Source organism: Dysidea avara, chromosome 5 (assembly GCF_963678975.1).
Source record: "Dysidea avara chromosome 5, odDysAvar1.4, whole genome shotgun sequence".
Lineage (NCBI taxonomy): Eukaryota > Metazoa > Porifera > Demospongiae > Dictyoceratida > Dysideidae > Dysidea > Dysidea avara.
Window position 1 is genome coordinate 13,338,273 of NC_089276.1, and position 22,390 is coordinate 13,360,662.

At 37.1% G+C, this 22,390-nt stretch overlaps 2 protein-coding genes and 1 long non-coding RNA gene across 8 annotated transcripts in view; 2 read left to right on the top strand and 1 right to left on the bottom strand.

Annotated features, from left to right (window-relative positions):
* Positions 1–128: 128 nt before the first annotated feature.
* Positions 129–22,390, bottom strand: part of LOC136256130 (uncharacterized) — a 37,474-nt gene continuing 15,212 nt past the window's right edge. For 4 of the 6 annotated variants that reach the window (XM_066049068.1, XM_066049070.1, XM_066049069.1 and 1 more), the window contains exons 2-10: positions 20,136–20,253; positions 14,914–15,142; positions 13,337–13,426; positions 12,482–12,613; positions 5,831–5,933; positions 1,944–2,199; positions 1,555–1,777; positions 489–730; positions 129–270 (exon numbers count right to left, since the gene is read on the bottom strand). In XM_066049068.1, coding sequence (XP_065905140.1) covers positions 265–270; positions 489–730; positions 1,555–1,777; positions 1,944–2,199; positions 5,831–5,933; positions 12,482–12,613; positions 13,337–13,426; positions 14,914–15,142; positions 20,136–20,237 — 1,383 coding nt within the window. In that variant the 5' untranslated portion in view covers positions 20,238–20,253 and the 3' untranslated portion in view covers positions 129–264. Of the gene's footprint in view, positions 271–488; positions 731–1,554; positions 1,778–1,943; positions 2,200–5,830; positions 5,934–12,481; positions 12,614–13,336; positions 13,427–14,913; positions 15,143–15,197; positions 15,250–17,163; positions 17,278–20,135; positions 20,254–22,390 lie in introns of those variants that run through there. The other 2 variants (XM_066049073.1, XM_066049072.1) reach the window with 2 other exon arrangements.
* On the top strand, positions 7,481–9,930 carry LOC136256869 (uncharacterized). Its single transcript, XM_066049931.1, has 3 exons — positions 7,481–7,956; positions 8,021–8,147; positions 8,196–9,930. Exons 1-3 carry the CDS (start codon positions 7,535–7,537, stop codon positions 9,225–9,227), a joined length of 1,581 nt encoding a protein of 526 aa, XP_065906003.1. The 5' UTR covers positions 7,481–7,534; the 3' UTR covers positions 9,228–9,930.
* Positions 17,232–21,696, top strand: LOC136256132 (uncharacterized). Its single transcript, XR_010701342.1, has 2 exons — positions 17,232–17,369; positions 21,503–21,696. It is a non-coding gene; the product is annotated as an uncharacterized lncRNA (long non-coding RNA).

A 22,390-nucleotide genomic window follows, 5' to 3' on the forward strand; every position in this document is an offset into this window, starting at 1 on the left:
CCATAAAGTTATATTTAGCCTTAAAGTTCGTTGATTATTTTTTCGATCTCATAAAGCTGACTGGTTTGAACTGGTGAAACCCCCTTAAAACCGCGCCTGCACACACACAAACACACTACACAAAGGGATTAATAATGTGCAAATAGATTATATCTTATATATACACAAAGCTATAATACACTATAAATTAATATGCAACACAGAGAAGTCATTACAGATTGATCATCAAGTAATACAGTACCATCCTTTTCTGTGTATCTCTTTTTACTTCTGCAATGATAAAAAAATTAATTTTAATACGCCACACATGTACATGGTATACAGGTGTGTCAATACTTAAATAGGTCATCTGTACAAATGCAATAAGAATGGTTTCCCATACAAATTTGTGCATGTACATACATGCAGTGGGAGACATAATATGAAACACAATTTTTATACACTAAACACTAAAGCAACAGTCACATGCACAGCTCCATAATTCTTACTGGAAATTTCTTGTGTCTTTTCCCTTTCATGTGTTTCACTACCTCTGACATCAGAACACCATGATTCTCACCGGGGTACACACCATCCTTCTCGGGACCCAACTTGGTGAAGCCAGTGTGCAAAGCTACCAAAGCCAGGTAGTACTTCTTCGGAGAATTTACACAATTTTCTGTTTTGAAGATTGGTGATCCTGCACTTCCAGTACCAGTATCCATTTTGTACCTCACCTTAGCAGAGTTTACTACAGTAAAAGACAACACCATAAATCAACAGTACACACAACTATGAAAGGAGGAATTATAGATTTTGAAATTTCAATCCAAGCGTATGTGTATGAGTAGCCCACAATTGTGTAGAAGATGTAAAAAAAAAAAAATGCTAATATAGGGAGGGATTACAGCAATAAAAACACCAAGCATGTCTGTTTTGTGCATCTAAATCAATGCATAATCAATCCCCGTCTCAGTCATACAGCAATAATACTATATTAATGGTGACATTTGTGAATTGTGTACACTGTCTGTATCTGTACTCTAAAAAGCAACACAAAAAATAATAGTCACAAGATGTATTGGAAATGTTCTATAATTCTATGGGGATATTCCAAATCAATGCTCATCCTGTACAAAAATCCCAATTATGTAATTGATAGCTTAGCTATAGTTTTCATGTTGGAAGCATGGACTCCCAAGCTTCAACGTTTAGTTTGCTGCCATGCATGCTTGGCTTAGGGTACAAGTAACACCACCCACTTGCAGCCTTAAATATGTACTGCTTAAACTACACATGCAATTAATTTAATTAGGTGTAGTATTGAAACTATGGACTTCCCAGTTTCAAATAATGAGACATTCTTCACATGAAATCATTGGCACATCACATGTAAATCACTACCTGAGTTTTCTGCAGTAATCAAAATGACACACCTACAACCCTAATGGGTAAACAGAACTAACTATCGTGAGGTCAACCATGGTTGAGTTCTCGGAAGCATCACTTTAAAGGAATACATAATGGTTTGGCCTAATACGCACTATTTACTGTATATTGATTTGGCTATAATACCTTCAGTACAGTAACCATCACTCATCACCATAGTATTTATGTGACTATCTTCATCCTTGAATATAGAGTGTTGGATTGTGGAGAGAATTTGGTCCTTTTTCACTCCCACACAAGGATTGGACATCGGAATACCAGTAATTTTCATCTTTCTATCAGGGTTGCAAGAGTATGACACATCATCGAGTTTATTTGCACCCAGTTTTACAGCAGTGTAGTTCAGATCCTGTTTGACATGGAGAAGTACTCACACACACACACACACACACACACACACACACACACACACACACACACACACACACACACACACACACACACACACACACACACACACACACACACACACACACACACACACACACACACACACACAATCACATTGTCTATACCTTGTCTGTCCAAAACCACTGACTTGTAGAAGTGACATCAAAGATATTAGTGCCATGATATATCTTTGGCTTGTGTTCATCACTAACATAATTGAATTGGAACTCGCTATGCTTAGCCGTTTCTTCGTCAGGGATATTATCACCCCTTGTAACTATAAAGTATTCCTCCTCATCATCTTCTGTAAGTTTCAGTTTACTAACAAATGCAGTAGAGCCTTTCTTTTCGCTTCTAGAATGATTACTGCACAGTGGATTGCTACACAAAAGAGATAAGTTTTCTTGATATTTTCTTAATGAAAAGTAAACGAAACTTTTGGTAAGCATAAAAATTTACCACAAAACTAGCATAATTCCTTACTAGAATGTGGCATATTGAATTTTTGGAAATCATAAGGAATTATAATTCTCTAGCTGCATCATTACATTAGCTTTGATGATAAATGACTGTTAAGAAATCTCATAATAGAAATTTCTTAATTTCTGATAGTTGCTAACATGAAATTCTAGGAAATGTATTTTATTGCAGTGGATTATGTACTATGATATAGGTTTCAATCTTTTCTTAGTTCATTACATTAAGACCTTTACACACCCATGCAAATCTGGCTTGAATAAATAGATCATTAATCCAACTGTATGAACACAGATCAATACTACAGTACAGTAGAACCTCAGTTATCCAAACTATTTGGGATCACGGGTGGTTCATAAGTCTGAAAAGTCCAAATCTCTGAAACTGTGTATAAATAACCTTAAAATAGCACAAAAAAATTTTTTTTAATACCGGTATTATTTAACTACCCTAATAGAACAGTCACTACTCTAATAGAGCAGTCATTTCCATAGTTCAGTTAACTAAGAATCCAGATAAGTTGGGTCTGGATAACTGAGGTTCCACTGTAGTAGAAATATCTCTTCAATATAATCATCAAAATACACGATGCAGATTAGATGGCGGATATACAGTATTTTATAGTGGTAACATAGGCATGAGTGGTCTGCCTGATATGTTCACCCAAAGCACGAGGGCTGCAGGTCCATGGGCTGAGGGTGGACATATTATATCGATGTCAGTCTGAGCTTTTACAAAACAAACTCGCTACCTTGTGAGTTAGAGGGCATTATAAAAATAAGGCCCTAACTACAGGACATTATACAGATAATGCCCTGACCACAGGGTAATATTAGATGTATACCCAAAAATTCCTTTGATCTGTCCACGTAAAGTGTTACATACTGTATTGGACACCTCTCTATACCAAAAACCTTGGCTACAAGAATTTTTAATCGATTTTTGCTACACTCTTTCAGATGTAAAGTCTTGAGATATTTCGTGCAAAGCATGATATTGTGCTAAGACTAAAGTGATGGCATACTCAGCGTTATTCTCGGCTTGTGGAAGTGATATGGTGACCATGAGTGAGCGTCGAAGGAATAGCATACCATTCTGAAATCATCGCGCCCGGTACAGGTTTCCTCATAACAACTAACTACGTAGCTTCTTGGCACTTAAATGATTTGTAAGTGTACTAACAACATTCTTCGCTGTGAATACTTTTCTGACTTCAAGGAATACGAAGAAGGTAGACGCCATATAAATTTTTGCTACGTAATCAATTAATTAATTAATTCACGTACTATGAAAGCAAAAAGAATTCAGTTGCTACACACTTAGTGTGAAATGGATTGATGCGCATTCGGTCCACTCTCAGTCTGATCACAGTTAGATCCGCATTCAATGTGCATTAAGTGTGAAAAGGCCTTTAAAGTACATGATTAAATAATTCTAGTGTTCAAAGTTTTCTAAACTACGTATTTGATTCAATCACATCATCAGGTAGATGATTTATAGTCTTATTGTCCTGGGAAAAAAGGAGATCTTGAAAGACCCAATTCTTGAGTTAATGAATAAATTTATTCTGACCATGAGTAGAGTATGGAGCAGAGCATAGAAAAGTGTGAACAAGTTTATGGCCGCTCTCCATTTCAACTTCATGGATGCGACTCTGTGTACATGGAGACCAAATGACAGAAGCATATTCAACAATTGAGTGGACATATTTTTTGGCTTTTAAATCTTGCGAACAATGATAGAGATTCCTTTGAAAAAATGCTAACACTGAGTTGGCTTTGCCAGTATTTATGGGGATATGATCAGACCATGATAAGTCATAAGATATGGTTAGGCTCAGGTATTTGGCTGACTTTACTGTTTGAATTGTACAACTATTGATCTTACAGTGGTAGGTAGTAGGCAACATTTTATTAGCAATCCTCAGGTGCTCACATTTCCAGTATTAAGGTTATATGGAATATGCCACGTGGCAGACCCACTTAGATAGTTTATCTTCATCTTTTTGTAATATCTGCTGGTAAGTAGAACTATGAATACCTCTAAATATCAAAATATCATCTATATGCGACTGCTGTAACTTGAGTGAAGAGTCAATGTTAGCAGGTAGATCATTGATGAATAACAAAAAAATTCAAGTACCATGAAAAGTTACAGTAAATATATGAATCCCTTCAAAGAAAGGAAAGTTAGTGTGAAAAGAAATATTCTTCTGTTGTTTTTAGCACAAAAATGGATAATTTTGTAACATCAGGTGACACAGTAAATTGATATATTTCATAACAGTATGGGAGCCTATAAAATGGCGAAAAGTAGGAACTTACTAACAGGTGGTTAGAATGAAAGACAGTGGTGCATTAATTAGCACCATTGTACTCTAGGGATGATTAATGGCTTATACCATTTGTTAATATTCCTAATTACGATGTGGTCGATACTGTTAAGCAATAAGTAATTGTGTGGTCTTCTTGCTATTAAATGTTGAATTGTTCCATTCAATATAGGGTTTCTTTTAATCATTTAAGCTTTGTTTTGTTTAGTGAAAATATTGAATATAGAAAATCAAACCAAGCCAACTCCACTGGCATGGAATATTTCTGTGGGCTGGACCGGTTCAGTTTGGCACAGTTTGGTGGTTAGCTTTAGCACTAGCTTTCTTGCCTGTAGGATGGCAAGGATAACAAACTCCCTCTGCCAGAGCTCTATTAGTAGCAAAACCGAAATCTCAGCATTAATCATGTAAGCCAATGATCAACACCAACAATCAACTTGGCCTAAATTATTTTAAAGTAGTGGCAGTGTTGCTCCCACATCAATTCCATAGCACATTTACATTATAATGTACCATTGCCAGCTATATGGTTTATTTAAAATGTACAAGTGTGACAAAAATTGTTTTAAAGGGATCCAAGTGATAAGAACTATTGAAACAAGAGATATGAATGATTGCATTAGAACATAGCCCTGTGGGAAAATCTCTACATTGGCATGTAACACTAATAATTACTTTGTTCAATTTGAAAGTAGGGATTTTTCATTCTAATACCATCATTCATATATTTTGTTTCAATAGTTTTTATTGCTTGAATTCTTACTTATTAATATTTTTAAACACACTAGTTTGTTAGCGTTTTTGTTATAGAGTACGATGTCTATATGTAGCAGCCCGAGCATTTTATAATATTGTGGTATCTAGATACGGAAAGTGTCAATATGAAAATTGAAAAAATTAATGCTTGATATGGCTTCATTGCATGGAGATGATGATGACCAGAATAATTGAAGATAAAAGGCATAGAGGACTGAACCCCAAAAGACACATGTCACTGCTGAGTTTGTTAAGGTGGCATATTATGGTAGTCCTATGATGCATTGTTTAGCCTCTAGCTTTGTGACTGTGGTCAGGCAGGCAGTGAGGCAAGCAGACTAAAATTTGGGCTTTAACAGTTATAAAAAATAAAACTTCTGTAAGGAATATTTTGCTAATTTAGGTGGTTTCATGGTACTTATGCATATATACACATACATAACGTACATTTTATCATTCTCTACACGGCAGACACACTGCATGTATTCCATCAAGTCATAGAAGTAAATGGCATTTCCACCCATCCTAATATCAACTAGTGATTCATCACCTAAACACAAAACAAAAAATATTCTTCAGTCTATCATAAATTACAGTACTACTGTATATATAGTAGGATCATTAAGGCTGTACCAATACGCCGCATTTTATATCTGATCTGATCTATGATATTTCCAATACAAATTTTAATGAAACTATATTACAAAAACAGCCAGTATAATTGATATTCAGATACAAAAGTAATACATGATGATGTCATGATCACTAACTATGGTTACCTAAAATTCCTCTATTCAATGTGCTTGTCAACAATTTGATACTACTGTAGCTACCATTGGACTGTTTGTAAAGTGTTTTGATAACAAACTTGTTTGATTTTGTCAATACAGATCACAGAAATAAAAACTGAGACTATACAAAAGGTGGTACCAAAACCTTGAGTTTAGAAAAAATAATGTGAACACCCTGGGACTGTAAGCCATGTACGCCTGACCATGTTATCTTGGAGTTTAGCATTGCACCATAAAGGTACTTGCATACAGGGTAGCTGCAGGGCTTATCAGTGACATACCTTCATAATTGACCATGTCGGTATTGGTACAGCCCTAGGAATTGCACTTTCACATACTGCGCTTTCAAGGCACCTTGACAGAATTGGTTAGGTATAATCAAAAAAGCCCAAAGGTACTTTCATTGCAACCCAAAATGCTTCTCTATAAATTGCTACAGAATTGTAATCATTTATTAAGAGGTAATAATAATTCTACTGATTAAATTTCAGTGATTACCTAATGTAACTAACTGATGCCTTCAGACAAGCATACATAACTTAATAACAGCTATGAGGCTACAGGTTTGATTTTTTCACTGCTAGACATTGCCTCTAAGTATCGATGAAGCTGGGGTAGTCTGACAGCTGATTGCTCGCCAGACCAGGGAATGGCACTGATACAACATCACTCACTTAACGTTTTGAAATATATTCCTTTCTATACCAGCCAGTATCAACAACCAATAGCAATTCGCAGCTCCTAAACTGCGCTGCTGGCATGGTTTACATAGAGGTGGCCAGGTAGCCATGAATAGGCAGACACACGTGCTAACCCTATGGCGCTAACGCTTAACAGTGCCTATCAAAGGTGACAAGACCTCATCTGGGCGATAGGAAAACCAAGCTCAAACAAGATGATCATTTTTGACAAGGTTTAAACTACTCCAACTAGCCACTTAGAACCCCCTGCTACCCCATTATGGGCTTTATTTGGGCTATGGAACTCTCGTCCAGATAGGCTCGAGTTAGCTGCAGGGGCCAAAAATCCTATATCGAGCCATACAGATTACAACAAAGGCTTGAAAACGCAATAGCAGCTACGTGCTTGTCACTGACCTGCGTTGAGAGGGGATCACGTGCACCTGATCACGTGATTAAACAACCTGACCACCTGCCAAAAATATAGTTAATGGTGATACCACCAGTATCTACTAAATGTAATTCTTAATACCACCAACAACCAATACGTGATTCGATAAATATGTGCTAAAACGGGTTTAACGAGAAGGCGTAGCAGAAATTATGCAATCTAAAAATCACGTGAATTACCGTTCCGCCATTTTTGTAGGGCAAAAGGATTGTCTGTGCTGTGAACTTTGATGGACTTAAATGAGTTTTCGTCGTACTTTGCATCGAGCACTTATATTACTCAGAAGCGATACGTGGAAAAATTGAAGCGATTTCACTTAGAGGATCCCTTTGCCATTGCTGATGAACGATGGTCAGAAGACTTGTCGAAGTGGCCTGATGTAGAGTTTGGCAATGTATATACCTATCTAATTGATACGAAGGGAGTGTATACCGAGGAGAGTTTAGCAGCGTACAAATCTTTAGAGGCGTATAACTATTATGAGAACGGACATGTTCGTATAGTGTACCATCTTTCAACTAGTAATCACTACAACGTTCTCAAAGCCAAAGTAAATCCAAGCCAGAACTCACCTGACAGTCATCATGAAGCTTGGGTAGTCTGTGAAGACAATCGAACTGTTAAAACTGGTCACTGCACTTGCATGGCTGGGTATGTAAATTTTTTGTTGTGTGCTGCTACTGCAGCAAATGTTAGATTAACTTTTATCTTACAGATTAGGTGAAGTATGCAGTCATGTTACAGCACTGCTGTTCAAGATTGATGCTGCAAATAGGCTAGGTTTCACAAGACCATCAAGAACTTCATTGCCATGTCAGTGGAACCGCAATTTCAAAACAGCTGTAAGTAACTTGTTTGCTAATAGATGTAAACATCCATTGTCTTAACAGATTACACCAAAGGAGATACAAAGTATAAAGTTTGTGAAACCAAAGTACAAGAGGTCAAGAGAAGAGGATAGTGAAAGCAATGATCAAAATGACGATGATGAAATCCAGCCTCTCACAAGAATCAGGGTTGAAAGTGGCCCTCAGGATCTCCCAAAACTTTCAAGGAAGAAATTATATGGATCCATGTACAAGCTTGTGCCGAATGCATGTCTATTTACAATTGTTGAACCACCCACTACAGACGATCTACCTGTTCCCGTTACTAGTGGCTGTGATGCAAGTGTTGAGCAGCTGGTTCAACAAAATGATGCATCACCAGGCGTGAGTAATATTGCAGTTGGACTGCCAGACACTTCGCACAATTGCGACATGATTAGTGAACAACCAAGTGGAGTTGATGCACCCCAAATATCAGAGGAGATTGGACAACCAGAGTTTTCCAGTGCATTTCTGGGTGTCGGTGCAGCTATAGAACAGCCAAGTGGACCAACTGATGTGCCTCCAGTAGCAAGGCAACTTGAATCATTCGATGTGCTAGCCGAGAGTGAGACAAATGAGGAGTCACCAACTAATGAAGCCTCAGCTGATATGGACTTGCCATCTCCTGTAACTGACCACTTCAGAAGTATGTGCATTAATATTAGCGGAGATGATGTAACAAATACAGCAAAGCAACTGTTTTATTTGCTAAACTATAGTATGGATGAATGTCAAAAAATTGAAGAGGCAACACGTATGCAAAGAGACTGCACCGAGTGGCTTCGACAGCGAGAAGGAAGACTGACCGCGTCATCATTTCATACTATCTTAAACATGAGGAAGCAGACAGACCCTACAGCTGTAGCCGGACGATTACTCAACAAGCAAGATATTAGTCACATTCCTGCAATCCGTTGGGGCATTTCCAATGAGGAGAGAGCTAGACAGGAGTATGTTAGTGCAATGTCATCGCACACAGATTTTGAATGCACCCCAGTTGGGCTAGTTGTCAATCCTCTTTTCCACATCTTGGTGCTAGCCCTGATGGCTTGATTATATGCAAATGTTGCCATGGGAGTGGGCTAATTGAAGTAAAATGCCCTTACTCTGTCAGGAATGCCCACCCAAATACCTTGAGGGGAAAGCCCCAGTCATGTTTAGGTGAAGTGGGTATGTCAACAACACATTCCTATTACACTCAAGTACAAGGTCAACTACTAGTAACAGGAAAAGAACATTGTGATTTTGTGGTGTGGACACCTAAAGGAATTGTTATAGATCGTGTATACCAAGACTTTAATTTCACAGAGAAGCTTTTGCAAAAGTTGACTTCATTTTACGATGACTTTATGATTCCTGCAATAATAGGACTTACACTGGAACAGCAAACAGAAGATGAAAATAATGTAGCAGATGACCAACCCGAGTTGTACTGCTTTTGCCAACAACCAGAGTATGGTAAAATGATCATGTGCGAGAATTCAGCTTGTCAGTATGTGTGGTTCCATTATGACTGTGTAGGCATTAAACAAGCCTGCAGAGGGTTATGGTATTGCAGTGATTGTAAACTAAAATAAGTGGGTTATTAATAATGCATGTTTAATTTACAAATTTCTGTACACAATGACAATTGTATGATGATTTTCAGTTATATTTACAATTAAGGTTGTTATGCTAATGGCGGCTGTAAATTACATAATGCTGCACAGACTACTAGTATCTTATCAATAGTGGCATATTCTCTTTCTTGAGATGTTTTCAGCAATGAAATTTCAAATACATTCTGTAAAATTTAGAAGCGCTTCATCCGTCCAATAGCCCTCTCCACATGAATTCTAACATTCGAAAGCTTCCGTGATGTCTCTACTTCTCTTTGAGAAAGCTGTGACTTTCCTTTTGTGAAGGCAGGAATGGCTAGCGTAGCTCCCCGAAGTCCTATTTCTTCAGTGATGTTAAAACCTCAGTCAGCTAGTACAACATCTCCATGTGTACGGTTATCAAGAAAACCACTCTTGGTAGTGATCAGTTTGTCAGATGCTCGTCCCCCCCAGCATTTGGAAACAAATATCACTGCACCTGTTGGACTTATTGCAACAAGAAATTTTGCAGTATTGTGGCTTTTATAGTTGGAAAATGTTTCACCTCGGGCAGATAGGGATGTTGCTCTCTGGATAAACACCTCTGAGCAGTCAATTATGCAAGTAGCCCTAGCATATGCTGGCTTGAAACATTGTGGTAATGTTTTCCTTAACATTTCCCGATCAGGCCATACAATTAACTGTTTCAGTTCACGTGACAGGATGTCTATCCACTCATGAAATAGCTGAGAAACCCTTCCAGGTGAAATACCAAACCTGTATGCCAAATCTTTGTTTGAAGCTCCAGTCCTTAGCTTCATCAAGACCAACAAAAGCTGATCTTTAATACTCAGTTTTCCTTTACTGGTATTAGGGTTCCATGATAACACACTACCCAATATTTCGGAAAGATTAAACACAGCATATGAGATGAGCCCTGTGTAATAATGAGTCTGTTGATCATCTTTTTCCAGCCTTTGCGAATGAGAAAGTGCTTCTTTTAATTCAGCAGACAACATGGTAATTATTTCTTGTTGAAATTTGATAGTCTCTTGCATAGTACACTATGATTCCCAGTTGAAATCTGTGTTGATGCCTATATCTGATTTTGTACTAGTACAGGTGTGTCCAGTATCTGCTATGTCAACTTGTTGGTCATCACAATCAAGTGTAGAACTGTTATCATCACATAACTCAGCAGATGCTTCATTGTCTTGCCCTTGGTGATTCTCTTGTAAAACATCACTATCACCATCCTACCATACAGCTACTTCATCTGTGTTCACCTCCATAGTAGCTTGATCTTCCTGGCTGTGATTTGACTGGTTCCGGCTATGAAAATCATTTTTGCTCTTTGAAGATTTACGTGTTCTTTGTTTACGCAAATGATACTGACGCTCATGTCGTTGTAATAAACGGTTCCTTCGTGATGCCTTTTTCTCATAGCTAGTTGATGCAGAACAAAATTTGAAAATTGATGGCACATACGTAGTCTGGATCATTTTTTGATTTTACAAGGCTTTCCTGTGTAAAAGATAATATATGGTTGTAACTAGACAATAACTGAATCAGTGTAGCAAGGTATGTGTTTAACATCAATATACCTGATGCAAAGTGAGCATTGCAGACTCTTGAAGATTCATTGGGCTGCCAACATTTTTGCTTTAGTGCTCGAATCCAAAGATGCCTTCTTTGGGGGTCTGCAGGAAACCTGTGCATCTTAATTCCCTTCTCTTTACTACAACGCCGAGTACAACCGATAGCACTGCAACTAGAAGGCATATTTCACTACTCTTCTTCATGCGTTTTTGCCCTACAAAAATGGCGGAACGATAATTCACGTAATTTTTAGATTGCATAATTTTTGCCACGCCTTCTCGTTAAACCCATCTATATGATGTGCTTAATCGTTATCGTGCATTGGCTTTACTAAAGCGATAATCGATTTATCGTCATTATCGCACAGCTCTACATTTAAGACATTTTCAGATACTCCCTTCAGCTGTATTTCAAGCTGGCATGACTAAACTACCTTAAAATATATTTAGTAGCTATACAACAGGCATAAGTGCTCTGCCTGTTGTATAGCATTTATTTAAACTGATTATAAATGCAAGAGCCTGAGGGCTGTTGGGCAGTGCATTTATATCAGGCAGAGCATGAGTGCACGTTGTATAAAAGTTATGTACCACTCACCTAATTAGTGGACACAGGACGGCTTATAAAGGCCAGGTTTCTAGCACTGATTGGGCCAAAAATTGGGATGACGGTATCTCAGCCACCTGAAATATTGCATTTGACCAATGCCAGAATGGCTTTATATGGGCTATAACACTACTCCACATCCACTGCTTGGCTCTGCCATGCTCAGCATACATGATCACTCAATTATCCAATTATCCATGATTCTCTTATGCAAAAAATAGCTAATAAATTGTTTGAGTAAGCTCTACTTGTCTAGTTCTTAATATCTGTATGTTGGCTAAACTTCAACCTAGTGACAAGAAAAAAACTGGCTGCCACAATCAAACACAATGGTGTAGTTTTATTGGCTCAGTGTCAAAGATGGACTATGATTTAACCAGGGCTTTTGTTAGCTTTTGCAATTGCCATGTAGATGTGTGTACTGTGATAGTAACTTGTCAATGAGGCTGATATTTTTTGGTGGGAATAGTACTACTGTTTGATGTACATACTACATAAAGTATAGAAAAACCTCATATCTCCAACCTGCACTATCATCTTCTTCTTCATCATCATCATCATCATCATCATCATCATCATCATCATCATCATCATCATCATCACCACCATCATCATCAACTCCATTGTCATTTAGGGACTTTGGATGCTGTACATTCACTGTGAAATGCATCACCTTAAATACTAACACACTTGTCATATGATGGGGTATGCAGTGGAACGCTTGTCAGGCTGGAGTATGTGCATGGCACTCTATGAAGTGGTACAGGCTTGATTTTTTCACTGCTGGATATTACCGTGCCCTTTGGCATACCACAGTAGCTACAATACACACGTCATGGACTTACCTCTGTCCACCTTTGTCTACCGTTGTATCGAAACACTCTAATAGAGCAGTCACTGGCATTAAAATATTATTCTAATAGAGCAGTTACAAATCTACATTGATACCATGGGCCATAACTGAGTATATAGACTAGCCGAGTTGTTAATGCTAAAAGCTAGTTATCCCGAGACTGATTGATAGTGTCCTAGCCTCCGCATTAGAGTCGCACTAGCTTGACAAGCATGTGACTTTTACCCTGAGGTGGCAGGTACAACTAATTCCCACATCTATATGCAGGCACTATCAGTTTATAATACTTCATTCTCTCTAGTTGTAAACCTGTTTACACTTAAAATGTTTATGGTTTCAAGGGAGTGTAGTATTGAGTCATGAGACTAACTAAAACGCAAATGACTAAAAGGCTAAACTGCTGATTGACAACACAGATTTATAAATCCCAGGTACCTGGGGTTTGTAAATCCATTTTAAAATGATTTGATGTACACCCAAATTTTGTCTTGTTGCCAACTACAATTAATAACGTATATATCACAAACCTGAGGATTGAGTATCATAAACAGGTTTTGCAGGTTGAGATTGTCCTGAATGATTGAACTGGTCTACGGATGGAGTAGCAACTTGTTCCACTGTCAAATTACATTCACTTATGAAACACTTCATAATTTGTGAGTAGAGTAACCAAGAGTGTTGGATGGCATATTGCCCATGATTAATGATTGCATTGAGTAACACGGATATTTCCACTTTATGTTACAATTAATAGTTGCTGTATTAAGTCAATTCAGCTACTAAATCAATTGAAAAAGCATTAAAGAAATAGCTAATGCTGGAGTTCTGGCACTGCCAAGCAGATCCTTGAAGGCATGGCAACAGTTATCTTGGGTCCTTACTACACTGTCCTTGCACAACAGTTGTTGAATACTTCATTGAATAGTATGAAAATATCTAGACCCGTTGCCATGTATGCATTTCAAATCACCAAAATATCCGTGTTACTCTATGCAATCATTATTATTATGGGATAATACACCATTTGATATTCTTGGTTACTATTGTATATATATGACCCGCTGAGCGAAAATTGGCTGTTTTCGGTGAGTTAAATATGAGCAATTATAAATAGCACATGTAATTTTTTTGCTGTATTGTTGTTGTACAAATCGCTGTTCCAACTATCTAGTACTATAATTCCAAGACTATTCATCACAAAAGGCTGAGATTTGGGCTGTTCACTACTTTGTTACTATAGATAACACAGAAGCAACATAATGAACCGATGAATCTACAAAAATGACCATTTTTTTTGTTCAGCAGGTCACATATACTTCTCTGTATACAATTTCTTAATGCTCATCAACAACCTGAGAATGGGGAATAGTGTCAATTATCTGGATATCAGAGATACTAGTATTGCTGTTCTTTGATAACATTACTGTCAGACGAGATAAGGCTTGAAATAAGACCAAAATTTCATGATAGTGGTACAGTACACTGGTGTACACCCATGTACACCACTGTACACCCATGTACACCGCTGTACACTCTATACGCTCAAGTTAACATGCTGTAGCCTTTTATGTGTACACCAGTACACTGCACCAACACCATAAAGTTTTGGCTCACATGCACAAATGTGTACTTGTGTTAATGATTGGTGTTCGTTGCGCTATAAACTGCAATCCACGTACACCATGTACATTGGTGTACTGTAAAGGTTACAAAGAATTATGGTCTTATAATAAGCCTCATATGATAGAGGTTGTAACTCAAATCAAATATACTCACACTATCAGGGATCCAGGCTGTGGTTCAACATCAATGTAAACAAAGTTTAGGATAGTTGTCTTCCTAATATAGCTACTAATCATTATTATATAGTTGATTTATTAGTGAGACAAAGCTCTGTATATATTGCAAAAGGTTTGTTTGCCTTGATTCCTATACACTAATTTTGAACACTCTATTTATGGTGTGTTCCTATGGATCTACTATGTTACTACACATACTGTAAAATGTAAGGCTAAATTTTTATGACACATGCACATACACCCTGTATATAGTGAATCACGGCAAGCATTAAATACAACCCATCATGACACTTACTACACTGTACCTGTTGATTTAATGTCAATAATTATTGGTCTGCCAGTTAATTCTCTAAGTGCATTAGCAATAGTCTTCATAGTGATGTCTTGCTTGCTCATAACATTAAGTAAACCATCAAATAGTATTATAATGTCAATCTGCAGTGATGTTCTAATGATGTCTAGTAGTTCCTCATTAGACTCAGGGGGTGTTTTTGCAGCAATTTCAGTTTTCTGGTATTCAGTAATGACCCCAGCCTAAGAAAGATACTATGCAATAAACTGCTATAGTGCATGCCTAAACAATGTATACCTTAGCAGAAAAGTTCTAATGTGTTTGAGGAGCTCATACAAGCTTAATCCATCTGTGCATTGACATACAAGAGTATTTAGCGATAAAGCATAGCAAGAGGTTTGAAAATGGATGGTGTATTTAAAAGTAAGTAAGCTCAAAATCAAGACACACGGTAGTGTGTTTTGTGGCCCAAGAAGCTGGCGCGCCACACCGTGAGTATATTGACAGGAACAAAAGAAAATGTGATTTTCATACCTATATGTACGTAGCTCTGTGATCTTTAGTCCAATTGGAACCAAACTTGCTACAGACGTGCTGGCCAGATAGGGGAGTCTACATACCAAATGTGAAGACAATCGCTCCAGCCATTTCTGAGGTATGAGCAATCAAAATTTCGCTTTAATTTCTTCATGTTTTCTTCTACATTTTGCACACTTTGCAAAATCCGCCATAAAACACTAATGCGTGCTCCAATTGGGCTGAAATTTGGCACAATTAAAGGGTGCATTATAGTGGATCTCAGTACCAAGGTTGGTAGGAATCCGATGAACATTCACAGAGTTATTCGCGTTGAACTTCTGTCATGCCCAGAGGATATCACTTAAAGGAATGAGCTGAAATTGCTATGTAGATGGAGTAACCGTCATAGGAATGCCTTTTTGTGGTTTGAAAGGAATCAAGATGAAGGCCATCAAGATAAGACACAAAATTCAACCTGTGTCACAATTACACAATCAATTTTTATGAATAAAAAAACTATTAGTTTTCACGCCTACTAGGCAAATCGCTTAGAGCAATGAGCTGAAAATCGGTATGTAGCTGGAATAATCATCATAGAAAGTCCTTGCAGTAGTACAGAAGAATCAGATTACAAACCACTTAGTTATGATTCGAAAGCGAACTACGCGTAGAAAAAGCGAGATCGAGATACTTTTATAGAACAGTCACCCTAATAGAGCATTCAACTGCCGAGATACTCTAATACCTGTAGAACAGTCACCATACAGCTACAAATAAATCGCTCTAGCGATTCAGATCATTACAAGTCATCCTGTAGAGAGATCAGCTAAAAACCATTCATCCTGTAGAGAGTTTAGCCACAAACAAACCACCTTGTACAAAATTCAGCTACAAGCAATCAAGTCACCCTGTAGAGAGCTCACCCTGTAGAGAGCTCACCTTGAAACAAGTCACCCTGTAGAGAGATCAGCTAAAAACGAAATCACCCTGTGGAGAGTTCAGCTAGAAAATCTAACCCTGTAGAAAGATCAGCTACAAACAAGTCACCCTGTAGAGAGTTCAGCTACAAACAAATTACCCTGTAGACAGTTCAGCTACAAACAAATCACCCTGTAGAAAATTCAGCTACAAACAAATCACCCTGTAGATAGATCAGCTACACACAAGTCACCCTGTAGAGAAGTTGTTAGCTAGAAATGATTTACCCTGCATGCAGAGTATCAGCTAGAAGCAAGTCACCATGTAGAGAGTTCAGCTACAAAAAACAAATCACCCTGTTAGATCATCTAGAAACAATTGTAGAGAGATCTGCTACAAACAAGTTATCCTGTTGGGAATAATTGGCATGTAATAAATAAATAAATAAATATATATCATACAGTACGATAGTACTGTATATTAGGGACATCGAAGGTGTGGGGGCGATCCATGATATAATATAACCCAAAAACCTGCCGCGATTTTTCCTCACAACGACATAACAGTATTAGTTGGGTAAAACCAAGCCCAAAAGTGTCTTCAGATTGACCCGAAACGTTTCCGTCGAGTTGCTACAGAATTTAAAAAAAAATTTAGTCAATGGAATTTTCTACTGCCTGCCTACCTGCCTGACGCCTTCAGTCAAGCGTAGTGGAAAACTGGCTGCAGCTACAGCCCTAATTCTTTCGCAGAAACGTTTCTAGATCGCTTAAGAAAAAACCGTTGGTATATTGATAAACATACAATGCTTGCGCTATTGTCTTACCTTTTATCCTTCTTTACCATGGCCATCAGTCAAGGTTCTACCTTGGAGTGTTAATAGACTACAGTACGGCTTCCATACCAGTGTATATTGCATCAAACTATTCGAATACTCGTGGTCGCTGGTTGTACCAAAAACACACGCGTGCGTCAGACTCGCTGTTGATATCGATCAGAGAGAGCAACTCACGGAGAACTATATAGCAATGTGTAAGTCAATAAATATAGTTTAATTAGTAACAATGTTAAACCGAGTCGGGTCATCCAGGTCCTGCTTTACAGATTATTCGGGTCTGACCCTACGTGCTAAATTAAATGTGGATGTGTTACCACACATCATGGCGTAGCTCTGCTTCTTTCGTGAGCCACGCCCGCTTACGTAAATTACAGTCTGTAGACATGGTAGCCACGTCCATTCATCAGTGTGTAGGTATGCACGAATCCACGCCCACTTACGTAAATTACTGTCTGTAGACATATGGTAGCCATGCCCATGTAGATATGCACGAATCCATGTCCATTATTGTCTGCAGGCTTATGTAGAGCCACGCCCACTGATTAGTTGTTATTATATGAGTCATAATCTAGTATAATAGTGCTGTGAGTAACTCAGCAGATATTTAGTGGTCATGAGCTTGCAAAAAAAACTTCACAAACAAGTATAAGAAAAAATTGGGAATTTTAAATTAGATTAGGGACAATGTATAATGCTGCAATAAAAAGTACTGAAACAAGCTGGATCGGTGTAGTACGTAATGTCCAAATACTGTAAAATAATAAGAAGTGAGTATCCCTACTGTGCATTCTTATATATATATATATAATTTGTTCATTTACTGCTAAAATCAAAAATAGTTAAAGTATTAAAGAGCTGCTTTAAATATTTTTTTCTTTCTGTGGCAAAGATATGTTTAAAAAGCCCCAAAGCCAGCCATAGGCTGGGGTTTACAAATACAAAAAGAAGCGATATCTAATCCAAAACAGCTAAGTTGTAAAAAGAGTGTGACCCCCAAAAGACTATGGTGAAAAAAGATGTGAAATCCAAGGTGGCGGCCAAGAAATGGCTGTGATGGTAGGTTAATGGTAAAAATTTTAATAACGACAATTCAGGTGAATTTGGTGCCACTTGATTTTGGCACTAAATTCACCTGAATTGTTGTTATTAAATTTTTTACTATTAATCCACCATCACAGCCATTTCTTAGCCGCCACCTTGGATTTCACATCTTTTTTCACCATAGTCTTTTTGGGGGTCGCACTTTTCTTTTTACAGCTTGGCTGTTTTGGATTAGATATATATATTGTAAGTGCCACACACAAATCTGAAGTACATTATATATGGTGCATAAGTAGGGCTAAGTCTATTGTGCTTTTTTTCACCTGCTTTTCTTTCCAGCAATTCACCTATTATGCTCCATATTTTGCTCAAGAATTATATGTATTTTACTTAGCATTAATCTTATTTAATTGATGTGCAAAGCTACAATTTTACCTTAAAGAAGAGAAATACTATCTTGATCTGTACTTGCTTTTACCACAAAAAGCTAGCTTAACATATGTGACTGTTCTATTAGGGTATCGCAATCGCCACTTCTATTAGAGTATCTCAATCTTTTGTGCAATTTTTATGTCCACTACATAAGAATTGCACCTATTATGCCAGCATTTTGCGCATTGTTTTTACTTACCCATTTTGCAAAAAAAAATTGCCAGTGAAATTTGACGGTTCCCTATACATAAGGCCAAAGTTTTAGCATTGCTTGGCCAGTAATTCAAGGCTACAGTTACCAAACATCCATACCATTGATACCACAGTGGAAACCTTTTATGATTACATGATTTGCTATCAATGTTTTCTCAAATATTTTCTATTTTATGTGATAACTATTAACAAGAAACATATGAAGAAGTTTGCGGACATTTATATACTTTGTTCGTGGTAAAAATGCCAGCTGGAACAGACATTTCCATTGAAAAACCTTTTAAAATGAGATTAATTGTTTACCTCGTGTCTGTTTAGTTACTTACCAGGTGTGATATGTATAGACCAACTCCCTGCAAGCAAAATGATACTATGAGAAGATTCATGGAACTTTGGTACATCAAAATGGCTTAAACCAACCTGGCATAGTAATTTCCCCCATATTAGGTGTTTTAGGGCCTTGTAATAAATGGTGAACACATGATGGATGCTTCAGATTCCAGGCAAGATTTGGAAAGAGCAGTGAATGGTGATTTAAACAAGCTATAGCAGAAGGAAATCAAAGAAAATTTTAGCATACGGTTGAAAATCACTTTCTTGTTCTATGGCAAATTGAATGGCAGATACTAGGAAAGGAATTCACTTTCAGCAGCATTTCAACCTCTTTACACCCATTAACCTTCACTACATTAGTGTTACACTGACATGAAGTATTGTGAATTAATTTTAGTTTGTGACATTTATAGTGTTTATGCGGTTTAGCACAATGACATTATTTTAGTGGCAAACTTTTTTATATGTTCTTTTAAATTGATACCTTTACCACAGCCTTAATACAAAGTTACAAGTACTCTACAAATTGAGATGGCATCTATGTAGCTATATATGGAAAGGTAGTTTTAACAGATCAATTACAGAAAGCAGTTGTCGATGGAGCAACTTCACATAATGTCTGGAGTCCTACAAAATCTCTTAATGCTTTAATCAAAGATTTTAAACCTGATCGACTGCATCAAACATTCTGCTTATCAAATTGTACATGATGCTGTTCTCCTTCAGAGAGATAGGAATGCATTTACAGAACTTGTGTTCAACTTGGCAAGAATGGAACTAAATGTAACAGTATGAATGTCAGCTACCTGTAAAAGATCACTACATACTTTATACATGATTTCCCTTATCTCTCACAAACAGTTAATTGGTTTCAATTATCCTAACAAATACATTATATGTGAATATTTCCTGAGTATCTACAACACCACTTTTCATGTTACCTTGAAAAGTTCTTCTAAAAAATGAGCATTGAAATCCAGATATGTTAGTTCAACATACTTCTTCTGAATTGCCTTTATTTCCTTTTGATACTTTTTTGGCATCTTGTATGTGTTCTATCTGTTGGAAAAGATGTATGGTTATTTACCATTAATTTGTAATTAATCAACTAACATGTAATAACGACATAGAGAAAATGCTTTACATAGTATTCCAATATCACATTAATGCAAATAATCTTACTAAAACGTATTTTCAATAATACTTTGTGGCAACCACTAAATACATGCACACGTTCACTGAAACTCCATCAAAGGACAATCATGGAAGTAAGACTTGTGAATTGACAATTTTCCACACGAAACAAAGTCATTTCACCAAACATATTCTGGGTCATCTTTATCATTGTGCTAGACATAATGCAGTACAACATTCCTGCAGTAGTCATGCCAGATGGTTTATTTGTTGCCCCAAAACAAACCATCTGGCACACAAGACTACTAATGATGTAAGCATGAACAAGAGAAACATCATGCGTATGAAGATATTATCCAAGAGGTCAGATCACAATCAAGTGTGGGTTGCTACACCCCTCTGGTGTTTTCAACTTCTGAATGGTGGTATGGGTAAGGTAGAAACTGTCATGTTCAATCGTCTCACCAATCTTATGCTTGTCTGATGGAGCGTCCTTTCACTATAAAGTCATGGACTGACTATGCTGTTGTTTAAGCTTTCATCACATGTATTTATGGTTCTATATCAAGCTCTTGGTATCCTGTATTTCCTGCTCCAGTGTTAATTGCTCAGTCACCTGACCAAAACCTACACTTGATGAACTCGTGCATGCTATGGCACTACTACATACAGTAGACTGCAGAAAAAATTAACGTTTCGTAATTTTAATTACGCTGTAGTAGCGTAATTACAAAGCGTAATTACGAATTATGCTCTATTGGTAACTATGAGTATATTGTATATATGGCTGGTGAAAAACTACTTTTTTGCATAATTACAGATTACGGTCAAAACGTAATTACAGTACAAACATGGTAATTACTTAGTAATCACACCGTAATTACAATTACGAAACGTAAACTTTATTTTGCAACCTACTGTATGTGCAGCATAGGCCGCTCTAGTTGGTAATTATGTTTCTGAATAATGAGTTGCAAGTGAGTGGGCAGATTTCAGCAACACAATGAAATGACTCTTCAATTAGAGTATTTATATGAAACTGACTGTTCTATTACAATGTATTGTTCTACACTATGTGCCATCTTAGGTGATAATTGTTAATGACACATAGATATAGCATTTTTGTTTACAGCCTGATATAAATCTGGAACTTCAATATGTGTATTTTCCACAGATGTGTTTCACATTAAGGAAAGGATGTGGGCAGTGGACCAGAAATATAATTAGCTATTGGAGTGGCCTGCAGTAAACCAATTGTTATATTTCTTACTTTCTGAGAGACATTTGGTTACATGATCATTCTTTGTGTAACAAAACTGTGACAGCTAAAAGCAGTTTGAAATAGTTAATGATTTATATACTATTTTATTCATATGCATACGAATGCCCCATACAGGGCGCATGCACTGTCCAGCATGCATATGGGTTATAATATTGAACATTATTATTGATTGTTGGTCTTTTTTCTTCAAGGGATAATTCTATTCTGAATAGCTAGTTATGAAGTAGCTAGTATACATAGCTAAGAAATAAAAAAGGAACTAGAAATATAGTGATGAAACAACCCATATCATACAAGATCCTAAACATACTGGGGGGATTGAGTATTTGATAAGTGCTAATGCCAGGATTAAACTTGCCATGTGATGATACCTATATACTTTTTGATATGGCATTAGCTGTACAAGCACAATATACTTTTAGTGGAATTTATGCGTGAGCCCTACAATTGGGTATGGGACAAAAATGTATCAGATATCAGCTTGGTCTAAAAAGTGTAACTCTTGTGACAAGCATTCAACTTTTCATGATTTACTTTCTTGAGTTCCAATACATCTGCTGCAACAGTATAGTTACTTACCACAAAGTCAATTAGATTGCTTCACATGATAATTAAAACAAACACCAATTATTTACATTTTTAGTGCAACGAACAGATTACAGACAATTTCTAAGAACGTTTGAAAAACACCATGGACTTAGCTATTGACTCCCCTAACTCAATTAAAGCTCTCAAAAGTGTTGACAAAGGAAGGAATCTGGTTCACTATGGATTTGTGAA